This window comes from Ostrea edulis, chromosome 3, assembly GCF_947568905.1.
Source record: "Ostrea edulis chromosome 3, xbOstEdul1.1, whole genome shotgun sequence".
Taxonomy (NCBI): domain Eukaryota; kingdom Metazoa; phylum Mollusca; class Bivalvia; order Ostreida; family Ostreidae; genus Ostrea; species Ostrea edulis.
This window is the reverse complement of record NC_079166.1, coordinates 13,647,906-13,675,640: the sequence shown is the minus strand read 5'-3', so window position 1 is coordinate 13,675,640 and position 27,735 is coordinate 13,647,906. Positions and strand designations below refer to the sequence as shown.

At 35.8% G+C, this 27,735-nt stretch overlaps 1 protein-coding gene and 1 long non-coding RNA gene across 3 annotated transcripts; one reads left to right on the top strand and one right to left on the bottom strand.

Annotated features, from left to right (window-relative positions):
* Positions 1-27,055, bottom strand: LOC125673150 (uncharacterized). Its single transcript, XM_056160120.1, has 13 exons — positions 23,821-27,055; positions 22,544-22,657; positions 22,268-22,411; positions 20,448-20,684; positions 20,233-20,345; positions 18,121-18,269; positions 15,889-15,992; positions 15,056-15,792; positions 6,968-7,016; positions 5,044-5,059; positions 4,911-4,958; positions 1,648-1,751; positions 1-1,551 (listed from the first exon to the last, which is right to left on the bottom strand). The coding sequence occupies exons 1-13, from the start codon at positions 24,515-24,517 to the stop codon at positions 638-640; spliced, it is 3,426 nt and encodes a 1,141-aa protein (XP_056016095.1). The 5' UTR covers positions 24,518-27,055; the 3' UTR covers positions 1-637.
* LOC125673152 (uncharacterized) lies at positions 7,733-18,334 on the top strand. 2 transcript variants are annotated; one of them, XR_007369290.2, is made up of 3 exons: positions 7,733-8,376; positions 9,098-9,180; positions 16,703-18,334. It is a non-coding gene; the product is annotated as an uncharacterized LOC125673152 (long non-coding RNA). The 2 variants fall into 2 exon arrangements; XR_008801773.1 differs by having other exon boundaries at positions 7,733-8,380; positions 8,993-9,180.
* Positions 27,056-27,735: the final 680 nt, after the last annotated feature.

Genomic DNA, 27,735 nt, shown 5'->3' with positions numbered 1-27,735 from the left:
TACCAATAAATGACTTATTGGTTACACATGTAACTTTTAATTCATTTTGGACAAGTGTAACCAACCACTTTATTATACTCCTGATAAAGAATGAAACTAACATCAACTATATTAAATCATAAGGAATGAAAATCGTCTCTACTCATTTCATACGGTATGAAGTAAGTTGGGACAGTCGCGGTGGGTCAGTGGTAGTGCGTCCGACTCATAATCGGGTAAGTTGTGAGGGTGAGTCCTGTCCGTGCCAAACATAAGAAGTAAACATAGGTAGCGATTGCTCCTTTGCTAAACACATTACATTTATAAGTGAAAATCACAGTTATCTCGGGTATGACATAAAAACGGGGGTTCGGTGTCGCGGTAGGTGTTAACGAAACCTCACTGCAACCGCTAAGCATAGGTCTAGATTTGTGGTACTTCACTTTCAGCTGATGAAATCTCAATATGAGTCAAACAACCAACCAAGCTTCTTTCATTCACTTTTTAGAAAAGATCAATATGATCTTTTTTAGTCATTCATATGGACAGGACAATCACTCACATATTAAAGTGCTGATGACGAAAATGCAATACCACTACTCTGTACTGGGTACAGAAAAATATCTATACATCAACAGACTAAAATCTTTTACTGTCATTAACGTTCTTTGTTTTTGATGCACACACATAAAAATACAAGGCAGATAACTCGCAGTCCACAAAATGATATGAGAAAGAAGTTATCATGTATGGGACATTCCACTGGAACATCGCATCCTAATTCAACCATCATATCTGAATATTTAGCTTTGAACTTTCGCAGGTGTTCAAGGACGTCTCCTCGTTTGTTGAAATTTTTCAAATCTTCATAAACTTTAATTAGACGATGAAATTCATCGATTCCAGCTTCATAGGTTTTCTCCAAATCTTTCTTTCTCTTCAAAGCAAATTGTGCCTCCATCAACTTCTCATATGTAAAAATGATAGTAGGGTTGGTAGGGGTATTTTTTATGATAAGTTCTCGTAAATGAAGTCTCTGTCCTATCTCTTCTATAACCTTTTCATTTTCTGCTAGAACTAGAAGGCACTTTGCGTACAAACACACCAATCCTAGTATAGAATGATCGTTCAGGGAGCTGTGAGATCGCAGTTCTATCGCTTTCTGTAAAGCCTCTGCTGCATTTTTGAATCTACTAACCTTGATATATGCTTTGCCCATTGATTCCCAAAGTAAAGATTTTGCATCACTAAAAAGGTCTGGAAAATCTTCAAGCCTTTTGAAACTACTTTCCAACAGCTGCATTGCTTCCTCGATCTGTCTGCTCTCCAACAAAGTTTGGGCAACATTGGTTTCAGATATTATGATTGCTTTCAGGGGAGCATTTGTTTGTTCTTTGATGTGCAGGCCTTTTCTGTAATACTCCGCAGCTTTCACAAACTCCTTTTTTCTTTGATACAATATACCCATATTGTTCATGATAGATCCAATGATGGGGTGATTTTCTGTTCCAATGACATGAAGTCTTCGTTTCAGTACTTCCTTTTGAAAAGGCTCCCCTTTATCTGTGTTGCCTATTTGAACAATGCATATAAGTTTTCAGAAAAAGTATTTAATGACGTTTATAGCAAGGCAAAACGTATAAGACTGTAGAAAGGTGTAATATTTACCTGATGCATTGAAAAATATTGCAAGAGATTGCATGGTTTGTAGAATTAAATTTTCATAATGCATTTTCAGCTCCCTTTCCACTTCGAATGCTTCCTCTAAGATTCTGTAAAGTAAAGGTAATCTGGAAAAATTGCGGCCGTATGTTCCCAATGGAATCAAGAGGATTAAGTAAGTAGTCTACAAAATTTTTCATAAAGCAACGAGAGAGAGAGAGACCTTCTGATATCCACAAACTTGGAAAGAAATATATTTACAGTACTTAAGGAAGTTAGCTCCTGAGCTTTTGAGTACAACTGCGGAGGATGCGCTACAACTAAGTATTCACTAGTTCAATACTGATCCCATTCGTGCAAATCTATAACATATCTATTGCTGAACCCTATCCAGTTGAAAAAAATTGTGTCAATTCAAATTTTGAAAGGGTTTGACAGGGACTATATTTTGTGGCGGAACACCGATTCTTAAAAACGTTTTAATTAATTTTCTCGAAATTTTGTATAAAAATTCAATATTTTCGCCAATAATTATTTTTTTTTTTATCTCCAACCTCCACTTTTTTAGTTGCATTTTGAACTGGAAAACCAGACCTTGAAAATATGTAAAATTTTAGAAATAGACATTACTCATATGTCCTTTTAAACTCTCAATTTTGATATCATGAAGTTTTTCGTATATCAAGTGCATTATTTATTTCCTTTACTAGTATTAATTTCTTTTTTCATCTGAAGTGTTAGAGGATATTATTATGTATCCATTTTATGTAATGATTGATTTGTGTTGCTTATGTTGTGTTGACACTAACAGAAAAATGAAGTTTAATTGAATAAATTTTAAGTGCAAAAAGGTCATGTTTAGAACACTATAGCTCAATAACAAGCGTTGCGACCCCAGTTTTTCTTTTTAATTTCCTAATTCTCCTTCAATGTACAAATCAAAAATACACTTCCCAAAAAATTGACATTACTCCAAATGCAGGAGCGAACCTCTTTAAATGGTGTTTTGGTTGCAGATTACAATATGGATTAATGATACGTGTAATACAAGTGGCAGACCGATTCATAACAGCCGAATGTATCACAGTAAAAATAAGACCAAACTCTCCATCACATTCTTCACCAGATTGAGTCTTTCTTCCTTTAAGGTTATCTCAAATCTATACACTCACAGCTTGATTCTTAGGTACTTATAAGTTATACATCTCAAAAGGTAGGGTTTTTTATACTTCGTTGTTTTCCGGACATGAACAAAAACCGTTCTCGGTAAAGCTGTGTGCATTGCTTCTAGTTCAAGTCCTTTAATAGGACTTAAGAGACGTCTCTCAATAATATATAATTTTTTGTGACATTTCACGTACAATTCATTTGCATTCTATCTCGTTTCTACAAAAAAAAAATTGGGGTATATTACCATGTCTGTTATAGATTTAGCATATCTTGATTTGCAAGTAATAATTTAGATTCATTTCCATTGTGAAAGGTGAAGATAATGAACATTTATCAATCTCATAATTCCTATAAGCAATATAAAATAGAGTTCGGCAAACAAAGACCCCTTGATATACCAGAGACGAAATTAGGTGCCTAGGAGGAGTAAGCATCCCCTGTTAACCGGTCAATCCCGCAGTGAGCCCTATATCTTCATAAGGTAAACGGAGTTATCCGTGTATAAATGCTTGGGAATTACCGTCGTGAAGAAGGAGAGGAAATCCTTGTAACAATTGGGTATCGAACCCGGGACTCTTACATTACAATATAAAATATAAGCCTCTTTTTGGAAATCACACAAGAACGCTTTATATCGAGGAGATGAATGAATTTAACTATATAATCTATAATAATTTTAGAGAAAATGTCCGAAACGTTCCGTATACCCTCAATGTCTATCTCATTAAACAATGACGAAGTACAAAAATCAGCTCAATGTCTGTATCATTCAAATGCTGTCTGACGTGTTTCATACCGATTGTTAGGCCTTTCTTGGCATACTGATTTTGACTACGGATAACTCCGGTCACCTGATCAGGATATAGGGCTCACGGCGGGTGTAACCGGTCGACAGGGAATGATTACTCCTCCTAGGCACCTGATCCCACCTCTGGTGTGTCCAGGGGTCCGTGTTTGCCAAACTATATATATTATATTGCTTATTGGGGTTATGAGATTGATCACTCTTCGTTATCTTCACCTTTAATTAAACAATGACGAAGTACAAAATCATCTCAATGTCTGTCTCATTAAACAATGACGAAGTACGAAATCAGCTAAAGTAGTGTAAATAGGTGCAGAAAAATGTATGATATCGTTCTGATCAATTCATGGTGAAATGAAGTTTATTTGGTTTTGTTTGTTTTTGATTTTACCAATTCTTTGATTTTTGTTACGAATGACTGCTATTTTGGCGCGAATGTAAAAACGACCCGTTTTGGGGGTGAGTGATCAGATTGGGTTAGGAACTGTGCACTGAAAGAAAAATGTGTCACCTTCTAAAGTTGGCGAATAAACGGGTAGCCACGGAAGGCTCTGTTAAGGAAGCATGTGTATACTCCAAGCCGGTGAGAGTGTTTCTTCGTAATTCTGTATGTTCAGGGGCTTTCACTTTCATTTGAGTTTTCAGTTTTCAATTGCAGCCACGTAGTTAGTTTTTAGACATTACTTTCAGTGTACGATTAGTATCCAATACAATCCAGACGTAGAAGACAGCTTTATTGTACAGTACATGTACGTAGTACGAGATTCAACTCTATGGAAGACCATGGGAGTAGTTATCAAAATGGAAAGTGTGTGCTAAGTGTGTTTCCGTTTACAGAGGGCACGAGTTAAAGAGAAATCAGAATAAAGTGCCTTTCAGGGTATCCTAATTGAATAGGTGCGAATCAAGTGACTCAAGATTTGAAAACTTATTCTTTCTGTCTGTAAAACACTTCCGTGAAGTTTTACGTTAAACAATATTTCTTTAAAAGTATTAGATATTGTTATTTGTTTATACAGTTATACCTGCATGCACGTTGTGTTTGTGAATGAAGTGAAAGGAGCGAGGGTGGTTTCGTTTTTTTGTTTCAAAGTCTGAGATTTTTCTTAATCAATTTATTTTTGTTTTGTCTACATTTTTTCAAATCACAGACTATTAAAATAAAAAAAGAACTTGCCACATGAAAGGTGAAGATAACGAACAGTGATTAATCTCTTAATTCCTACAATACATATGGATTTTGCAAAATTGTCAACTACATATCTAGGGTGGAATTTTATATGATTGTGTTTACCGTATGGCATCAACAAACTTTCCCTGGGATCCCAGATTCCAGCCATAGCTTTGACATAGAAGAGCAAAATAATAATCTCGTCGCTCGGGATGGCGTTGTCGAATTTCCATTGCTGTTTTGAATTTTTCTTCACCTTGTGCATAATCGCCCTAAAGAAGAAGTCGCAAGCATAATCCTTAAAAGACACAAAGCATATACGATCTGAAAAAAGAGAAATCCAACACCGTCCTGGTGTCAATCTACTCGTACGCTTATGACGTATTATCAATAAGTGAAAAACTTCATTTCTACAATCAGAAGTTTATTTTATTTATCGCTTATACCTGCTCATTGTAGAATTTCATGGTATGTAAGTGAAATTCGTATTTACCTTTATGTTTGTCAATACTCTTCCGTATCCTGTCAACACTTTTGCTTCGTCCAGATCTGCTCTGAATTCCTGTGCTTTCTTCAAACATTTTTCATAGAACTCTACACCAACGTCTGTAAAAAGTAGCTTTGTAAATATTATCTGTAATTACCCGTGGATGCTGGAGTTTGAACCATTGTCATATGTTTCAATGTCGAGAAGAATAAGAAGCTTACTATACGTTGCCATGGTTGTGAACATGATGGATCCACCCGCTATTGTAGTTGCTGCTAAGTCTATAAACACGTGATAGGTGTCCTCCGTGCAGTAGATGACGTCAGTAAACAGTTTGTTAAAGTTCTGGTGCTCTACGTTCAGTCTGCATAAAGCATCAGCGTAATCCCTTGTGTATGTCCTCCTCTCTATCTCCTTTAGAATGTCTGAAAATGTTTTGCAAAAGCGCGCCCGAACACCTACAAATTAAAGGACTTTGCTAAACTGACCTATTATGTCACCAAGCATCAAACCATTGTATCTGTTGAACGTCCAAGAACAGATTTACATAACGTGTGTCGCAGAATTTTGGCGCGTTGAAAATATTAAATTTTGTTAAGGTGGATGGAGAAAGTCTGCCAAAAATAAAAGCGCCAAACTTTTCAAACATGTTAATCATCACTGCAGTTGGACAAAACAATTCAAACCAATATTTCCCCCCAAAAAAATACTAAATACACTAAAATTCCTAAATCCACGGCATCGCTTTTTTTGCCACTGTCTGCAATTTCAAGTGAATAATATCAGGCTTTTTCTAATTGTATGTAACTTTGGATTCTCTGATCAACATTATTTGTATCACTTAGCGTACTTGTAACCAACTTATTTTCGAATGTGTGAAATATTCATGAGAACAATAGATATCTCATTTAGTCGTAATGCGCATATACTACCACTTCTACTAATATTACTCATGGCGAAAACGTTTGGCGAATGGAAGTAGTTCTTTAAGTCGTTACTGACAATGAAAGTTTGAACAGAAATGTATAGATTACTTTAAGCATACATTTACAAACACCCCAAGAATTTCCTAAACACTTTTACGTACCCTTTAAGTCTTTGATCTTCAGATATTCCTTCATGCAATCTCTCAAAATTCCATGAATGTCGAATCTTTTCTCCGAAACCCGTGTAATCAAATGACGATGTAAAAATGTCTGTAGTGTCTCATGTGACTCCACCTCACCAGACCCTAAACATTTCAACACTTAAGACTTAATCACTGACTATCTTAAAGTGTATGATTCGTGGATTTAATGTGCAATCAAAGAAATACAAACATTCAAATATTTATTGTTTAAAACAGCAAAAGATAATGCGATAACCACGCATTACCCAATATATCAGTCGCCTCTTCTAAATTAAAAGTGCCTGGAATGTAATTCACAATCGTTAATTTTTCTTCCAAAGCTTTGGGAAGTCTGTCCATGAAGCCTTTATAAATGGGTTCTAAAATTAGAAAGCATTTAAATCATGCACTCCCCCATCCCGATCTCAGTTGCAACAAATAATGCAATCAGCAATCTGACATTGATTTGAAAAATGCATTAGAATGAATACTTCTTTGAATCAGACATAATAATAACAATCTAAAAACAAGTTACCGATTTAGATAATGTTAAAATGAACTATCCTTGCGTATCGAAAAACGTACCGATTTGCTCATCTTGTGCGTAGCATTCAGAACTCAATATCTTAAGTCTGTGGTGACTAAGTAGATATATAATTTCGTCTACACTCAGTGAGTTGTCCTCTATTTCCCCACCGGTCAGAAGCAATGCCAGAGGAAGACCTTCACAAAGCTCAACAATCTTTGCTATTTTTTCTGTGTCCTTCAGATTTGGACAGATACTCTTTAATAGATCAAACGAATCCTCAAAAGACAGTTCCTTCAATAAAAACTCCTCACAATCAATAGTTTTCGTGGGAAACCTGGAGGTTGATGTCACCAATACCTTAGTATTTTTCAATTGTGAAAGTGAAAGTAGAATGTCTCGACACAAAATATCCTCTTCGGTTTTAAAAATGTCGTCTGCGTTGTCAAAGACAATGACTAAATCGTGTCTCCTTTCTACAATATTTTCACATACGACACTTAGCAGTTCTCTAGGGTCATCAACTCCAATTGCCTCCTGTATAAAATGTCTGACAAGCGACTGCAGAATTTCATCAGAATCAGTGATGTTTCGGAGGTCAATCCAAAAGTAAGGTCGTTCGATGTGCTTACAGTATTCTCTTGCTAAAGATGATTTTCCAACGCCTTTCAATCCATGAACGACAACTATATCACATTGTCTGAGTTTTGCTGTCAAATCTGTTAATTCAGATTTTCGACCTATAAAATTGGCCATTATAGCAACACAGTAAACAAAACTGCTGTGTTTCCCGACTTTATTTAAACTGTTAAAGTCCTATCATTGTGCGTTTCGTGGAAGGGAAGTTATTTATTATGTCCTAACTGCATTCAAGGGTATGTCATCTAACAGTTATAAAGAAAACCAAACTGGGGAAATAAAACCCTGATAACGATTATTTCTTTTAAGGCACGACAAAATGATCATGTAAAAGTAAGCATTAACACAAAGGACTGATTCAAAAGCGGCATGGCCAAGGCAAGTCTTGAATTAAGTCAAACATTTTTTTTATTGGAATTGAAATTTAATTACCCTATTTGAAGAAGGTTTGTGTTTATGAAAAATACTGATAACATTTTCTTTATTTATTAGAGGGCTTTTATGTTATAGATGATATACAAACTGCATGTCCTCATAGAAAAGCGTGTGGGATTTAAAAGTCAAACGCGGTAATAAATGCTAGCAGTAAAGCTAATTTTAAACATCGTGAAAGACGTCACAGACGACACGTGGAATAAATTGAAAAAGGACTGGATGACAGATAATAGGCTATTCAAGTAGGTTGCTGATATCTTATAGATAATGGGTTGGACGTTGTATCAGCTGTCAAAACACTGCAGGGAACTCAGTGAAGGAAGGGTGAATTGTTAAAAAAAACTGAGAAAAATTGCACACGACGGAGAAGATCAGATTCATAAAAACTTATATGGTCAGTGCGTTCATATACTTTTCTTGCCTAAATATCTTTTTTATAATTATTTATGACCTCTTGGGAATGATTAAAGGGGATTGCCACCGAAAAGAAAGTGAAGATATTCGATAAATCGAATTTTATACCGACACATTCGTTTGGTACAATGTGCAGAATTAAATAAATGTCCCTCATCATCTGAGCCTGTGACTCCTCATTATTACTGAATTTTCTTTTCAAAGAGTAAAAGCTGAATAAAAACAAGCCGAATAAGCCGACATATTTACTCATTTTTTACAACATTACCTGAAAATCAATCGTTGAATTCCACATGGCAATGCTTAAATTGCAAGACCAGAGGTGGGCTTCCCTTTTGTAAATTGATTGCTTTTCATAAGGTGATTCTAACATCTTGATATCTCCAGCTTTCAAGTTTGTCACATAAAATAGATTTCATAGTTTGTTTGGGGTTGTTTTTTTTTTTGTTTTTTTTTTGGGGGGGGGGGTTCAGGTATATTTTCAAAATATCCCAAACTATTCTCCAAGAGGTTATGGGTGGCTTTTTCGGAATTCCCTATTTTATTTAGATTTTATGTAATGACTTTTATTTTTTAATTAATCTCACCGATGATAGTATCTTCTACGTGTCTAGCCATGATGTCATAGTAAAACATTTGTAAATGTTACCTATGTGCAATAAAGAACGCTGATACAAAATATTTTTTTCAATTTTGAGAAGACATTGAATCATAACTGAAATGGCGAACAACCACAGACGGTTTCATGTTGATCCAACATTGAAGTATCAACATTGACTTTAATGTAAGCATATTTTCAACTCTGCAACCACATTGAAGGTGCAACATCCTTTCTACGATGTTATAGTTTTTCCATGTTAAAACAAAATTGAAAGTCAAGACTATCTTTTAATGTTGAAAATGAAACATTTGTACTGTATTTTGAATTAAGATAACAAATTTCTCAAACTTTGAAACTATACCAAATTACCAATATTTTAAAGACGCTCGCACTTTAGTTTTGTAGTATTGTCAATTATTTGGAAAGTATATCATTGATTTCAACACCTTACACCAACATTCCTCACGATAAATTAAGGAATAGACTTTTTGACACCATAGGCAGTGTTACGGCACGTTTGGTCGTTTCGGCATGTTTGGTCGCCGACGACCATTTGTGCCACACGTATCGTCACCAGGCGACCGAACGTGCCGTGAGGGTGGACACGATTGGTTGCCAATTTTATGCCATACCCGAGCACAAATGGTTGCCACCCAAGCTCCCACCCCCAAAGCCCAACTTTGCTTTTCTCCTCCTCCTCCTCCTCCAGCACTTATTCCCCTTCCTTCCCTTTCTCCCTTCTAATCCTCCTCCTCCTCCTTCTTCTCCAAATTCTTCCGGTTTGATCAAACCGAACGAGTCTGGTAATAGCTAAGGGAGATGTGGCGCTCTCTAGTAGCCTTCGATTAATAATCAGATGCTAAGAATCACAGAACATCTTATTCCTATTCGAAACAACTCTTCAAACCTTCGACATGTTTCAAATGTGCAGAGAATAGACCAAATCTTGCATTTCATAAATGTGGGGAAGAGGAGAGAGTGCACAAAACATGACATGGATATACCCACAAAACTGTAGTATTCCTCCATAGACGCCTACTCTTCAACAAGTCAGAGCTATCCCCGCGCTGCCTTCCAATTACCCCCATGTAATATTTCTCTCTCTCACTCACGCAAACATACTCTCTCTCTCTCTCTCTCTCTCTCTCTCTCTCTCTCTCTCTCTCTCTCTCTCTCTCTCTCTCCCACGCCAAATTCAATAACAGAGAGAAAGACAATTCTTTTTGTACTAAATACTTAAAAAAATAATGGCTCTATTTTAAGAGAGCTAATTTCATGTCATACCTATGAAGTTGCTTATGAATTTGCTTACTCCAACTGTTCAATTTGATGCATACTTTGTAAAAGTTCCAATTTTGTAGCTATTTTGTACATTTTACTTTCATACTTATCGCTAGTACAGTAGTTGGCTTAAATTCCTTTTTCTAAATTTTGTTCATCATGATAGTACTGGTGGATTTTCTTTTTACATTAAGTTAACATGGTAAGTGGTAAAGCGCTGTTCATAAATATCATGTTCACTAAAATTAAAACTGTGCACGCAGTGTTGTTTATGCTGAATTCAAAGATTTCATTTTCTTATCAAACCATGGCAAATGGTAGTACTTGCTTTGTATTTCACTGTGTGCTCATGTGTATTTGTATGTGTGTTTGCGCACTCATACTTATCAGGATGTATATGTCACGCCATATTTACATTTACTCCTTTATAAAGGTATCTTATATAATATATGATATATCTTCTATTACGAATAAGATATCTAATAAATTTTATAAGATGTCTCACATAATTTACAGTTGATAATATTTCTCATAAAATATATAAGATATTTTTAAAACTACATGTATATAAGATATTTCATAAACTTTATAAGGTATCTTTTATTTTAAACAAGATATCTTATAAAATTTAAGAGATATCTTATAAAAGATAGAAGATATCTTTTAAATTTATTTTCGTAAGATATCTTATAAAACATATCAGATATCTCATTTGTTTTATAAGAAGATATCTCATAAATGAATTTTTATAAGATATCTCATCAATTTTATGAGATGTCTTATAAAACATACGGGATATCAAATATGTTTTATAAGATATCTTATACATGTTATAAAAGTAAATTCACATTGTTATGGGTCAGAATTACCCAGCAGCAGAATTTACTAACAAAGACAGTTAAACAAGCAATAACATGTATTTGCAATTATTGAAAGAAAATTATAATAATAACAAAAGTACATGTACTAACTCAGATAAGGTGAACAATAAACAATGCCTGTGCAGGGCTTAATCTGTATACAAAACAAATCACAAATCGGCTGATAATTTCCAACGAAATTCCTAAATCCTAGTCCCAGTTATAGAATAATCCAAAATGCCAAAAGTGCTTGTCTAACCAGAGCTTAACATCGTCTAAATTCACATTGTATTCATAATCAGAATTAATTTTCTGGTACATTCTTGAAAGACACAGTTCGTCATCTTTCTACTACGTGATAAACATCGAACGCTAGAACAATCTAGGTCACAGGTATCACTCAAGTGCAAGTATAACACAACAATGGGATAATTTATATAGTTTATAAGATATTTTATAAAACTTTATTCATGAGATATCTTATAAAAATATTAGATATTTTATAAAGTTTAAGAAATATTTTATAAAACACATAAGGTATCTTATATATAAAATATATGAGATATATTATAAAATTTCTTTTATAAGATACCTTATAAAAGTTATAAAATATCTTATAAGAGTTAAAGAGATATCCTAAATCAAAAACGTTAATAAGACATCTTATAAAGTTTTTATAAGATATCTCGTATAAAAAAAACCCATATTATTTCATATCTTTTATACGATGTCTTATAAGATTTAGTAGATATCTTTGAAGAGGAATAAATGTAAATACGGCGTACCATAAGGATGGTATGTAAGAGTATTGTGTTGCTAAAATGTTGCGACTCGTGTGTTTGCGAAATAAATTCACATCAAATTCCATCCAGAAATGCCCAGGTTTTTTGTTTGTTGGCGTTGTATCGTACTTGACTTGTGTCACAAATGTGTGCACGTATTTGCATGTGTAATGCAAGACAAACTTTATTACACATGAATGAACACCCATATGCACGCATATACACACATGCATGCATATGCACATGCATGCACACATACACGCGCACACACACTGCACACCGTCACTCAAATACACACAGACACGTACGAACAAACGCACAAGTGAACACACACCCTTTTTGCAAAACAAAAGCAAAGTTGGGGTTTGGAACAGGGGGCTTGGGTGGCGACCATTCATGCCCGGGTATGGCCTAAAATTGACGACCATTCGTGTCCACCCTAACGGCACATTCAGTCGCCGGGCGACGATATGTGCGGCATGTTTGGTCGCTGGCGACGAAACGTGCGGCACGAATAGTCGTCGGCGACCAAACGTACCGCACGTATCGTAGCCGGGCGACCGAACGTGCCATGGCGACCTAACGTGCCGTAACACTCAGCTGTTTCTTCAAGAAATATTTAAAAAAAAGCTTTTAAAAACATTGTCTTTGTTTGTAAGACTCATCATTACAACTGTATTTTAAACGAACTTGGCATTAATTTCACTTTTGGTAATCGTACCTATACTCCAACTGCCCTTTCAAAAGTTTAAATTCTTCAATACCATGCTTCCGATTTCGACTCATTTAATATCCTAGTCAACGGGTCGAATAAATATTAGTTACTTATACTGGATTCCTAAACTACATAAAAATCCTTACAAACAAAGATACATGACCGGATCCATTTAGTGTTTTACTAAGCTCCTATCGTTGCTCCTGACGAAAATGTTAACAGCTATGAAGGAGAAACATCAAACTTACTGTGCCACTACATATGCTAAAAAATAGTGTAAATCAAATGTGGATTCTAAAGAATTCTAAAGACCTTTTAGAAAACTGGAAATCGCAAAACTTTTCACAAATCAACAACGTCAAAACGTATGACTTTTCAACACTTTACACGACCATTCCTTACGATAAATTAAAGACTAGACTTTTTAACATCATAAACAGTTGATTCTTCGACAAAAATGGAAAACGGAAATATCTATATTTAGTGATTAGTCATCTCAAAAATTATTTTGTTAAACACCACTCTGATTCCATGCACAAGTACTCTGAAGTTGAAATAGAATATATGCTAGAGTTCCTCATTGACAATATCTTCGATGTCTTTATTGATCTGGTCTTCTAACAGTCTGTTACAATTCCCATTGGCACGAATTGGGCTCTTTTGTTAGCTGACCTGTTTTTATGTTCATATGAAGCAGAATTTATTCAAAAACTTCTACTTAAGAAACTTCTACTTGAGAAAGGGCCTCCGTGGCCGAGTGGTTAGAGCATTGCGCTCAAAATCACACGGCCTCTCACTTCTGCACGGCGCGGTTTCGAATCCCGCTCGCACCGGTAAGTGAGAAAGTTTCCCAGTTAACTTTCGGAGGGTCGGTGGTCTCTTCCCAGGTACATTGTATCTGGGCTCTCTATTCCACCAATAAAAAAATGGGTGCCACCAGATAACTGAAAAATTGTTGAGTGTGGCGGAAAACATCAATCTATCAATCCATCTACTTGAGAAAAAATCTCTTGCTGTGGCTTTCAATTCAACAGTTGGATATATCGACGACGTTTTATCTATTAACAATAATAACAATATGTCAGTTTAATATATCTCTGTGAACTAAAAGACACCACAGAGTCTTCCACTTCTGTTTCACACTTAGATATTTATTTTACTGATCTCAGCCTCTCCATCGTCAACTTCCCATATTTATTTAGCAATACTCCATTATCACCTGCATATGGTGTTTATGTCTCACAACTGATTCGATACGCAAGAGCTTGTTCTGCGTATGATCCGTTTTTAAATCTAAACAGGATACTGAAAAACAAGTTGATGGTACAGGGGTTTCAAGAGTTTTGTTTAAAGTCAGCATTTTTGGAAATTATATGGTCGTTATAACGATATAGTTTGAAAATACAGTCTATCATTGGATCAAATGCTGTCTGATGTGGTTCACACCGATTGTTAAACCGTTTTTTGGGACACTGATTTTGACTACGTTTACCTGATGAAGATATAGGGCTCGGGACAGGTGTGACCGGTCGACTCCTATGCATCTTATCCTACCTCCGTTTTGTCCAGATGTCTGTGTTTGCCCATTTCTCTATTTTGTATTGCTTATAAGAGTTATGAGATTGATCACTGTTAGTTATTTTCACCTTTCATGTCATATATCAGAGTTTATCATGATGCATCTTATCTCAGATCATTTAGCTCTGCTGTGATAGAATCGTTCATCTTTCCCTTTTGTTCGACCAGTCGCAGCAGTTCAGTAGTAGGGTTTCCCTATATAAACACCAGGTCGTGAGTTCGACTCCCGTTCATGTCATATCAGTGTAAAACATATATAGGTAGTGATTGCTCCTTTCCCAAACGCTTGTTATCTAAAAGTAAGAATCACGGGTCTTTCGGATATGACCTTAAAAACGGGGATCCCATGTCGCGGCAAATGGTGACATCATAAAAACCCTCACTGTTACGGCCTTGTGCTCTAAGCATAGGTCTAAATTTGTGTTTACCTAAAACTTGTGAAGTCTCAATATGAGTGAATAATTCTCTATGGGACGTTCACAAACAAACAACCAACATCTTTTCTTCAATTTTTTGAAACGATAAATATGCTCTCCTTTTCAATCATTCATATGCATTGGATAATGTCACGTATTTAAGTGCTGATGACGAAAATACCATACCACTACTTTATACTTGGTTCAGAAATTAGCTACACATCAACAGCCTTAAATATATTACAATGATTAACGTTTTTTGTTGTTGATATATGCAAATAAGAATACAAGACAGATAACTCGGAATCCACAAAGTGATGTGATAAAGAATCCGTCATTTATGGAACATTCTGCAGGAAGCTCGCATCCCAGCTGTGTCATCATATCTGCATATCTAGCCTTGAACTTTCGCAGGTGTTCAAGGATGTCTTCTCGTTTGTTGAAATTTCCCAAGTCTTCATTCACTTTAATTAGACGATGAAATTCATCGATTCCAGCTTCATAGGTTTTCTCCAAATCTTTCTTTCTCTTCAAAGCAAATTGTGCCTCCATCAAATTCTCATACGTCAAAATGATAGTAGGGTTGGTAGGGGTATTTTTTATAACAAGTTTTCGTAAATGAAGTCTCTGTCCTATTTCCTCTATAACCTTTTCATTCTCAGCCAAATCTAGAAGGCACTTTGCGTACAAACATACCAATTCTAGTATATAATGATCGTTCATGGAGCTATGAGATCGCAGTTCTATCGCTTTCTGTAAAGCCTCTGCTGCATTTTCGATTCTACTAACCTTAATATATGCTTTGCCAATTGATTCCCAAAGCCAAGATTTTACTTGACTAAAGAGGTCTGGAAAATCTTCAAGTCTTTTGAAACTATTTTCCAATAGTTCCATTGCTTCCTCGATCTGCCCGCTCTCCAACAAACTTTGGGCAACATTGGTTTGAGATATTATGATTGCTTTCAGGGGAGCATTTGTTTGTTCTTTGATGTGGAGGCCTTTTCTGTAATACTCCGCAGCTTTCACAAACTCCTTTTTTCTTTGATACAAGATACCCATATTGTTCATGATAGACCCAATGGTGGGGTGATTTTCTGTTCCAATGACATGAAGTCTTCGTTTCAGTACCTCCTTTTGAAAAGCCTCCCCTTTCTTTGTGTTGCCTATTGAACAATGTATATAAGTTTTCAGAAAAAAGTATGTACTGACGTTTATAGCAAAGCAAAGTGTATATTGCTGTACAAAGGTGAAATATTTACCTGACTCATTGAAAAATATTGCCAGAGATTGCATGGTTTGTAGAATTAAATTTTCATAATGCATTTTCAACTCCCTTTCCACTTCGAATGCTACCTCCAGGATTCTGTAAAATAAAATTAATCTCGAAAAATCTTCATAAAGCAACGAGAGAGAGAGAGAGAGAGAGAGAGAGAGAGAGAGAGAGAGAGAGACAGAGACAGAGAGAGAGAGAGCAGGATAACAGGTTTATCAGGAGTACAAAGCGAGATTCTATAACTTTATACCTATGGTAAGAATTTAGAAAATTAACGCAGATAAATCTGATTAAAACCAGAATCCGCTCCGATATTCTGATGTCGCTAATACAAAGATCGGAAAACTTGCCGTATAGGATCACATCAGAATGAACTTTAGATAAACGAATTAAATCGACACTCACTAAAACCCTGGCCGTCAGGATAAGTGACAGTGAATCCCGAAGTGTTCCGTATAATGATTTCCAAAGCAACTGCAAATCCTAACTTCAACATGTAAGAATAATGATTGGTTCTTGTGTTGTGGATACATTTGTTGAATGATTTTAATGCATGTTGAAATGACCCTATAAAGGCGACATCAGAATAGTGCAATACAAGTAGCAGATCGATTCATCGCAATTGAATTTATTAAAGTAACAACAAAACCATAATCTCAATCACATTTCTCCGAGATTTAATCATATTTCCAGATTTTCTAGAATAGAGACACTCATACCCTGGTTCGTATGTACTTATACATTGTACGTCATATCGCATAGTGAAACACCTTAAATACATTTCTGTCGTTGTTTTCCAGGCATGAACAAGAACCATTCTGAGTAAAATTGTGCACCTTGCTTCTGTTTCAAGACTTAATGAATGTCGGATTAAACAATGCTGAAGTGCAAAAGTACGAAATCAGCTAACGTCGATGTAAATAGATGTAGAAAAAGGTATGCTACAATTGTTTCAGACGAATGCAAGGTGAAATGAAGTTTATTCAGATTTGTTTGTTTTGGTTTTGCAAGTTGTTTGATTTTCGTTGTGAATGGGTTATCATGCGAGTTGTATGAGTGCTATTTTAGTGATAGTACATGTATATAAACGACTGGTTTTAGGTGTTAGTGGTCAGATTGGGTTTGGCATTGTGCATGGAAAGGAAAACATGCTACCTGGCTGATGTGCAAGATGCCACGTTTAACAGATCCTAGACATTCTGAAGTAGGCGTCCGGTTAGATATAGGACTGATATAGAACGGGTAGCCACTGAATGAAGGGCGCTGTTAAGCATGCATGTGTCTTTTCCTAGCCGGTAAACGTGTTTTGTTTGTATTTTTGTAGGGCGTATGTTCAGGATTTTTTCATAAATTTATAGTTCTTAATTTTAGTAGTAATTAGTTAGGATTCTGTTAAGCAGGCATGTGTAATTTCTAACTGGTAAGCCTGTTTTGTTGGTATTTTAGTAGTTCGTTTGTACACTTATATAGTGTTCTTGGTTTTTTTTTACTGTAGCTAGTTTTTTTTTACAAAAAAAGAAGTGCATGGGTAGTATATAATCCACTGTAGACGGACAGGAAATGTGTACAGTACGAGAGTCAGCTCTATGGAAGACCATTCGAGTAGTTATCAAAATGGAAAGAGTGTGGTAGGCTTTCGTTGAAGACGACCGAGAATTAGAGACTTTCAATTTCAGGGTTATGGTGGGAATTTGACGTCATGCAGGAAACCTGTCGAAAGTTGGTTCCGGTTTATGGAGGGCGTGTTTAGCACGAGTTGGCGGTAAACCAGAATAAAATGTCTTTCAGTTTGTCCTAACTTAATAGAAGCGAATCAAGTGACTCAAGATTTAATTTTTTAAAATATCTATATACAAAGTGAAATTTTGAGTTACTGGGACCTTTTTCCAAAATTCTACTGCTTTGACCATTTTGTTTAACTCAAGTGTCTCAACACTTGCCATGTCTTTTCATTATATATGTAAAAATACTCTAATGAATTGTTAGTATAACCAATATTGCTCTATTTGTTTATACGTTTATATAAATATATATACATGTATATTCCGTGTTTGGGTGTGGAGTTTTCTGTTTCGCTTTCTGTGATTTTTAAAAATAACTGCTTTGTTTATTCTACATTTTTCAATCTCTAGCAAAATTAAAAAGAATTTGCTACATATCCATTTTCCAAAGTTGTCACCTAAATATTTAGAATGAGATTTTATATGATTTTGTTTACCGTATGGCATCAACAAACTTTCCCTGGGATCCCAGATTCCAGCCATAGCTTTGACATAGAAGAGCAAAATAATAATCTCTTCGCTCGGGATGGCGTTGTCGAATTTCCATTGCTGTTTTGTATTTTTCTTCACCTTGTGCATAATCGCCCTACAAAAGAAGTCGCAAGCATAATCCTTAAAAACTACAATGTATATACGATCTAAAAAAAGAAAGAGAGAAATCCAAAAGCGTCCTGACGTCATTAAGACAATCTACTCGTACATTTATGACGTATTATTAAACAAAATTGAATTCTACAATCAGAAGTTTGTTTTATTCATCGCTTACTCCTGCTCAATGTATACTAGCGGGAAAAAGAAACTGCATTATAAAGTTTAGCATAATTTTTTTTTATACATATGTATTTATTGTTTATATTTATAAAATCTAAACAATCGATAAAGGTGATGTTTTTTAATAATATCGGCTAGTACCCGACTCAGATGCACGGACTTTTTCATGGTTAGTGAACACATGTTGTTTATTGAAGTGTTCGTACGTACGAGTTTTAATGGCCAATACTGTTTGGAGTAAGAAGTGTAAAAAGTTTGCTTGGACACTATTCATTAAGGAAAACACTTTAGTTTGACAAAATTTACCCTTCTGTTATGCCACGACTCAGCGAAAACCAACGTAATCGTGCTGTTGGGATGCTTCAAGCTGGAATGGCACAAAATATCGTAGCAATACACATTGGAGTTCATCGGAAGAACATTCAGTCATTTATAGACGTTTCCAACAATCTGGTAAAACTTGGGATCGACCACGTTCTGGGCGTCCTCGTTTGACGTCGCGTCGAAAGGACAACCAAATAAGATTTGTGCACCTGAGAAATCGTTTCCAGACAGCAAGTTTGACTGCTCGTAGCATTCCTGGACTTCGCCCAATCAGTCCAAGAACTGTGTGTAATCATCTGCGCGAGCATAACATCAGACCAAGACGTCCAGCGGTGCGCCCAATACTGCTTCAACGTCATCGTATCGCTAGACTAGACTGGTGCAGACGACATCTGCGATTCAGAATACATCACTCGGCTAATATTCTGTTCACTGATGAATCCATATTTCATTTGGCCGTTGTAGAGTGTATCGTCGCGTTGGCGAGTGGTACCAGGACTCTTGTGTTGTGTAACGTCGACAATTCGGTTAAGGTAGCGTTATTGTGTGGGGTGGAATAACAGAACGTGGAAGGACACCTCTACAAATTGTCAATGGAAATCTCACGCATACTATCGAGACGAAATTATTCAGCGCCATATGATACCCTTCATACAGAGACAGCAAAATCACATCACTCTGCAGCAAGACAAACGCAAGGCCACATGTTGCACGTGTAGTCAGGGACTTTTTTGTTCAACAAAATGTCAATGTCTTGCCGTGGCCAGCTGTTCTACCCGATTTATCGTCGATCGAACACGTCTGGGACGAAATGGAACGACGTCTACGCCATTTACCAAATCAGCCAGTCACGTTGACTGATTTATGGCAGGCTTTAACCAACATCTGGAACAACGTCCCTCAAGCAATTCTGCACACTTTAGTCGCATCAATGAGACGACGTTGTCAAGCATGCGTGAATGCAAATGGTGGTCATACGCGTTATTAACTTTGCTAATTCAAGTTCCAATACCAGTCTTTCGAGTGTGCTGAAATTGACGTTATTGGACGTTAACATTAATCTATTATGATTGATTGATGTTTTCCGCCACACTCAACAATTTTTCGGTTATCTGGTGGCGTCCAGTTTTTTATTGGTGGAAGAGAGAACCCAGATGCAATGTACCTGGGAAGAGACCACCGACCTTCCGAAAGTAAACTGAGAAGTTGTAACGAATACACTTGTTAACAGTATTACAAAAATGTCTTCATTGTTATTCTTTATTATTTTTTCATATATTCGACCTCTGGTGTGTCCAGGGGTCCGTGTTTGCCCAACGTTCTATTTGTATTGCTTATAGGAGTTATGAGATTGATCACTGTTCGTTATCTTCACCTTGCATATTAAATAATGTACATTTTCTTTTTTCCGCTAGTATAGAATGTCATGGTATGTAAGTGAAAGTCGTATACACCTTTATGTTTGTCAATACTCTTCCGTATCCTGTCAACACTTTTGCTTCGTCCAGATCTGCTCTGAATTCCTGTGCTTTCTTCAAACAGTTTTCATAGAACTCTACACCAACGTCTGTAAAAAGTAGCTTTGTAAATATTACCTGTAATTACCCGTGGATGCTGGAGTTTGAACCATTTTCATATGTTTCAATGTCAAGAAGAAAAACAAGCTTACTATACATTGCCATGGTTGTGAATATGATGGATCCCCCCGCTATTGTAGTTGCTGCTAAGTCTATAAACACATGATAGGTGTCCTCTGTGCAGTAGATGACGTCAGTAAATAGTTTGTTAAAGTTCTGGTGCTCTACGTTCAATCTGCATAAAGCATCAGCGTAATCTCTTGTGTATGTCCTCCTCTCTATCTCCTTTAGAATGTCTGAAAAGGTTTTGCAGAAGCGCGCCCGAACACCTACAAAGTAAAGGATTTTCCTATATTGACCTATTATGTCACCAAGCATCAAACCATTGTATATGTTGAATCTCCAAGAACAGATTTATATAACGTAAAACTTATACTGTACCAGTTTTGATGCACCAGATGCGCATTTCGACAAATAATGTATCTTCAGTGATGCCCAACCGAAATGTTTGAAATCCGAAATAACAATGAAATTTTAGAGCTATTATTGGGGAAAACAGTGTGCCAAAAAAAGTGGAGTCAAATTCGTCCAAGGATCAGAGCTATGCGTGAGGGAGATAATCCTTAATTTTGAAATGAATTTCTAAATTTTATAACCGCAATTAAATATACATCCGTATTTTCAAGCTAGTAACTAAGTACTTAGCTACTGGGCTGTAGAGACCCTCGGGGACTAACAGTCCACCAGCAGAGGCCTCGACATAGCGGTCATAATGTAAAACTTATACGGTACCAATTTTGATGCACCAGATGCGCATGTATTGCAGAATTTTGGCGCGTTCGAAATATTGGATTTTGTTAAGGCGGATGGAGAAAGTCTGCCAAAAATGAAAGCATCAAAATGTTCATACATATAAATCATCATTGCAATGGATGACAGGGGATGACAGGGGATGACAGGGGAAGCTTACTCCTCCTATGCACCTAATCCAACCTCTTGTGTGTTCAGGGGCCCGTGTTTGTCGAACTATCTATTTTGTATTGCTTATAGGAGTTATGAGATTGATCACTGTACGTTATCTTCACCTTTCATGAAAATCCCCAAAACATTTCAAACCACGACAAAAATTACCATACATTCCCGACACCAAATTTACTAAATGCACGGTATCGCTTTTTATGTCACTCTGCAATTACAAGTGAACATCTATGACAAACGGGATGATTTCAACTTCTCCATCGTCAACTTCCCATATATATGTAGCAATATTCCATTATCACCTGCATATGGTATTTACATCTCTCCACTGATTCGATATGCAAAAGCTTGTTCTGAGTATGGTCAGTTTTTAAACCGAAGTAGGCTACTGACAAACAAGTTGATGGTGCAGGGGTTCCAGCAGTCTCGTTTAAAATCAGCATTTTGCAATTTCTATGGTCGTTATAACGATATAGTTTGCCAATACAACCTATCATTGGGTCAAATGCTGTCTGATGTGTTTCGTATCGATTGTTAGACCGTTCTTGGAACACTGATTTTGACTACGGATAACTCCGTTTACTCGATCAAGATATAGGGCCCAAGGCGGGTGTGACCGGTCGACAGGGGATGCTTACTTTTCCCAGGCACCTGATCCCACCTCTGGTATAACCAGGGAACCGCGTTTGTCCTCTATTTTGTATTGCTTATAGGAGTTATGAGATTGATCACTGTTTGTTATCTTCACCTTTCATCTAACTGTATAAAAACTTCGAGTTTGAGAATTATTCAGAAGAACCCCCTCTCCTAACGAGTTGTCGTTGAGCACTGAATATCTCATTTAATTGTAATATATAGATTCATACTGCCGCTTCCACTAGTACTACTGATGGCAAAAATGTTTTGCAGGAATTTCCTAAACACTTTTACGTACCTTTTATATCTTTGATCTTCAAATATTCCTTCATGCAATCTCTCAAAATTCCATGAATGTCGAATCTTTTGTCTGAAACCCGTGTAATCAAATGACGATGTAAGAATATCTGCAGTGTGCCAAGTGACTCGTCTTCACCAGACCCTAAACATTTCAAAACTTCAGACTTAATCACTTACTTTGCTTGACTCATATGAGTTTAATATGCAATAAAAGGAAATATTCCTATATTAATTGTTTAAAACAAAATAAGATAATGCAATAGTTACGCATTACCCAGTATATCAATCGCCTCTTCTAAATCAAATGTGCCTGGAATGTAATTCACAATTGTTAATTTTTCTTCCAAATCTTTGGGAAGTCTGTCCAAGAAGCCTTTATAAATGGGTTCTAAAATGAAAATAGAGCATTTAAAAACATTTCCGTCAGACATGCATAATCTTACATTTATTTTAAAGGAGTATGGACACGATTTGAGCTGAAAAGTTTTAAATTTCATTTTTCCATTTTCAATGTCTAAAATGCTAAACTAAGATACTTCTAATGGTCAGCAAAAGTTTTAATGTCAGTTATTGAGATACATGAGAGATACAGAGCTCACAAGTCTTTGTTATGTAAACAAGGCTCGTGCCATGGTTTTGTTTACATATGTTAAATATACTAGTAAACGCTTCGTTTAAAGCAGATTTTTGGAATTTACAGATTAATTCTGAACATAATTAAATAGTTTCTAGTGTTTTGCTTTAAACATGCTATTTTCTATCAAGCAATATATATGTAAACAAAAATATGGCACGTGCCTTGTTTACATATTGAAAATTGTGAGTGTTCTTTCTCACTTGTAACTCAACAACTGATATTAAAAGTTTGATTAATCATTAGAAATACTTTCGTTAAGCAGTGTAAACAATAAAAATGGAAAAATAAAATAAACACATTCAGTTCAAATTGTTTCCATGTCCCTTTAAATATGCTTTAGAATGAATAATGATACTTTGAATCAGGCTTGGTAAACAAACTGTCAAATTACAATCTAGAAAGTTATTTATTTATTGTCATAAAGTTTTAAGGTTTCAATGTATAACGACCATATTTCATATCTAGTAAATGAATGGTGAGATTTTTGTAATCATGGTATACTTTTGAAGGGTTCGTCAAATAAAAATAATCCACCATGGCAATTGTGTTTACTGTTTGATTTATTTCACTTAGAATTAAGCATTGTAGACTATGGAAAGAGTGTGTTTTATTAAAATATTGTTCAAAGAAATTATAGTTTCATACAGATCTCTTTGTGGAAAGTTACATACACTTTCTCTTTATGAGTACATTGAATAGAATTAATCATTTACCACACAAATGTTTAGTAAAATTAGTTTTTCTTATTTTTACAACTCTTCAAAAACGTCTTAAGTGCAAAATGATCGGCTCCTAATCATGTTCACTTACTTCACTTCCATCATTATTAAGCAATAAACATTTACATTGATTGGTCGTTATCCTTTCGTTATACATTGAATACCTTTAATCTCTCTGCCTATAGATAAACGTACCGATTTGCTCATCTTGAGGGTAGCATTCAGAACTCAATATCTTAAGTCTGTGGTGACTAAGTAGATATATAATTTCATCTACACTCAGTGAGTTGTCCTCTATTTCCCCACCGGTCAGAAGCAATGCCAGAGGAAGACCTTCACAAAGCTCAACAGTCTTTACTATTTTTTCTATGTCCTTCAGATTTGGACAGATACTCTTTAATAGATCAAACGAATCCTCAAAAGACAGTTCCTTCAATAAAAACTCCTCACAATCAATAGTTTTCGTGCGAAACCTGGAGGTTGATGTCACCAATACCTTAGTATTTTTCAATTGTGAAAGTGAAAGTAAAATGTCTGCACACAAAATATCCTCTTCGGTTTTAAAAATGTCGTCTGCGTTGTCAAAGACAATTACTAAATCGTGTCTCCTTTCTACAATATTTTCACATACGACACTTAGCAATTCTCTAGGGTCATCAACTCCGATTGCCTCCTGTATAAAATGTCTGACAAGCGACTGCAGAATTTCATCAGAATCAGTGATGTTTCGGAGGTCAATCCAAAAGTAAGGTTGTGCAATGTGCTTACAGTATTCTCTTGCTAAAGATGATTTTCCGACGCCTTTCAATCCATGAACGACAACTATATCACATTGTCTGAGTTTTGCTGTCAAATCTGTTAATTCAGATTTTCGGCCTATGAAAGTGGCCATCGTAGCAACACAGTAAGGAAAACTGTCGAGTTTCCGGTTTTATTCAAACTGATAATGTCTTATCTTTGTGAATTTCGTGGGAGCGAAGTTACGTGTTCGTAATATTTATTTTGCTTTAACTTCATTCAAGGATAGTTATATGAAAATAAATCTGACAACATAAAAATCTGATAACGATTTTTCATTTCAAAGCAGGACAAAATAATAGTCTCAAATTACCTATTTTTCATCCTTGTAGCATTGACGACTGAAGCGGCAAGGCCATTGGAAGTCTTGAATTAATATTAAGTACCCTTCAAACATTTTATAAAATTGAAATTTTATGTCTGACAAATGTCTGTGTGTTATGAGAACTACTGAAATGATTTCTTATTTATGATAATTTATCAACGGGGTTTTATGTCACAGAAGATATACCAACAACATTTCCCAATGACAAACGTATGGGATTTTAAAATCGAACGCGGTACTCAATGCTAGTAGTAAAGCTCATTTTAAACATCGTGAAAGATAATCGTCAAGGAAGACACATGAAATGTGTTGGAAAGGAGCAGATAATAGGCTATACAGGTAGATATCTATAAATATGGGTTGCACGTTGTATCAGCTGTCAAAACACTGCAAGGAATTCGGTAAAGAAAGGGTGAACTGGTGAACTGCGAAAATTGCTTACGACGGAGGAGTTCAGATTTACAGAAACTGAGGAGGACAGTACGTTTAAATATTTTTCTAGCCTACGTTTCTTTTCTAAAATTATCTATGATCTCTGGAAAATAAATAAAAGCCGTTACCACCGAAAAGAAACTGAAGATATTCGGTAAATCGAATTTTATACCGACACATTCCTTTGGTACAATACGTAGAATTAAATCAATGTATCCTCGCTATTACTAAATGGCTTTTGAAACAATAAAAGCTGAATAAGAAGATGTAGATGGATTGGACACACCCTGAGGAAACCAGCCAATAACATCACCAGACATACGTTCTCGTGGAATTCCGAGGGACAACGGGAGAGAAGACGGTCAGGAAACACCTAGTAACGCGACCTTGAAAAGATGGGCACACCTGGAAAGAGCTAGAGAGGGCAGCCCAAGACTTTGGAGGACTATTGTAGACGGCCTATGCTTCGAGAGGAACGATGGGCATAAAGGAAAGGAAAAACTGAATAAGCCGACATATTTACTAATTCTTATTCTACAACATTACCTGCAAATCATATAGTAATCAGTCTTTGAATTCCATATACCAATGCTTACATATCAAGAGCAAAGGCTAAAATCCCGTTTCCTAAATTGACCGCTTTTCATTCTGTGATTCTCACATTTTAATATCCTCAAACTGTGTCACATAAAACAGGGTTCAAATCTTGGTGGGAAATCAAGGTTCAAAATATCCAAAACTATTCTCCAAAAGGTTATGGCTGGCTTTTTCGGGATTCCCTATTTCATTTAGATTTTATGTAATAGTTTTTTATTCTTACATTAATCTCTACTCCTATAGAAATGTTTGGAAACATTTTAAAGGTTCTGTACCTTAGAGCCATGCTGTTCATCACTGAACCAATGATTGGATATTCTACGTTTCTATAGTTTGAAGCAATCGGCTTTCCTTTCAAAATGTACGTATGTGCAACAAAGAACGTTGATACAAAACATTGTTCAACTTTGAGAATACTTTGAATCATGGCTGAAATGGCGATCAACTACAGTCAGTTTAATGTTGATCCAACAATTTAAGAAACATTTCAACGCTGAAACAACGTTGAAGATGCAACATAATTTTCCATTACTATTATAGCGGTTTTTCTACGTTGAAAAGAAATTGAAAATCAGGACTATTTTTTCAATGTTCAAACAGCAACATTTCTTCAAAGTTGAACTTTTTTATGTTGAAGCAAGATTGAAACTACTACATTTTGAATGAAAATAGCAATCTCTTTTTATTTGAAATAATACCAAAGTACCAACTAAAGAGATTCGCTCCTGAGTTTTGTAGTATTTTTTTAAGTACATATATATCATTGATTTATACATGGAAGGAGAATTATGAAATCAAAATGAAAAAGTGGGGTCATAGTTTAAGTTATTGAGCAACACTGTATGGCCATTAACCTGGCGAAATGCTGACTTTAAACGAGACTGTTCAAACCCCTGTAACATCAATATATTTGTCAGTAGCCTGCCTCGATTTAAAAACTGGTCAAACCCACAAGCTATTGCGTATCGAATCAGTTGAGAGGCATAAAGACCATCTGCAAGTGATACTGGAATATTGCTGCACAAATATGGAACGTCGACGATGGAGAAACTGAAATACACGAGAAGAAAAAAGCTCTAGCTGTGGCCTTCAATTTGACTTTTAGATATATCGATGACGTTTTGTCTATTAACAATAATAGCTTTCATTCATAATCCCTGTGAGCTCGAAATAAAGGACACCACAGAGTCGTCCACTTCTGCTTCATACTTAGATATTTTATTGAAAGTAGACATTAATGGCAAACTGACAACTCAACTGTATGACAAACAGGATGATTTCAGCTTCTCCATCGTCAACTGCCCATATTTATGTAGCAATATTCCATTATCACCTGCATATGGTGTTTATATATCTCAACTGATTCGATATGCAAGAGCTTATTCTGCGTATAGTCAGTTTTTAAATCGAGGTAAGCTACTGACAAACAAGTTGATGGCACAGGGGTTTCAACAATCTCGATTGAAGTCAGCATTTCGCAAATTCTATTGTCGTTATAACGATCTAATTCGTCAATACAACCTCGCATTGGGTCAAATGCTGTCTGACGTGTTTCATACCGATTGTTAAGCCGTTCTTGGCACACTGATTTTGACTGCAGATAACTCCGTTTACCTGAACAGGATATAGGGCTCACGGCGGGTGTGACCGGTCAACAGGGGATGCTTACTCCTCCTATACACCTGATCCCACCTCTGGTGTGTCCATGGGTCTGTGTTTGCCTAACTATCTATTTTGTATTGCTTATAGGAGTTATGAGATTGATCACTGTTCGTTATCTTCACCTTGCATTTGTTTGTTATAAAGTTGAGTTGTTGGTTTACCATTAACATCTATGTTCAATAAAATAACTAAATATGAAGTAGATTTGGACGACTCTTGGGTGTGTGGTTGTTTTTTATTTCGAGCTATTGGGATATATTGAATCGACATATGAATGAAAATTATTATTGTTAATA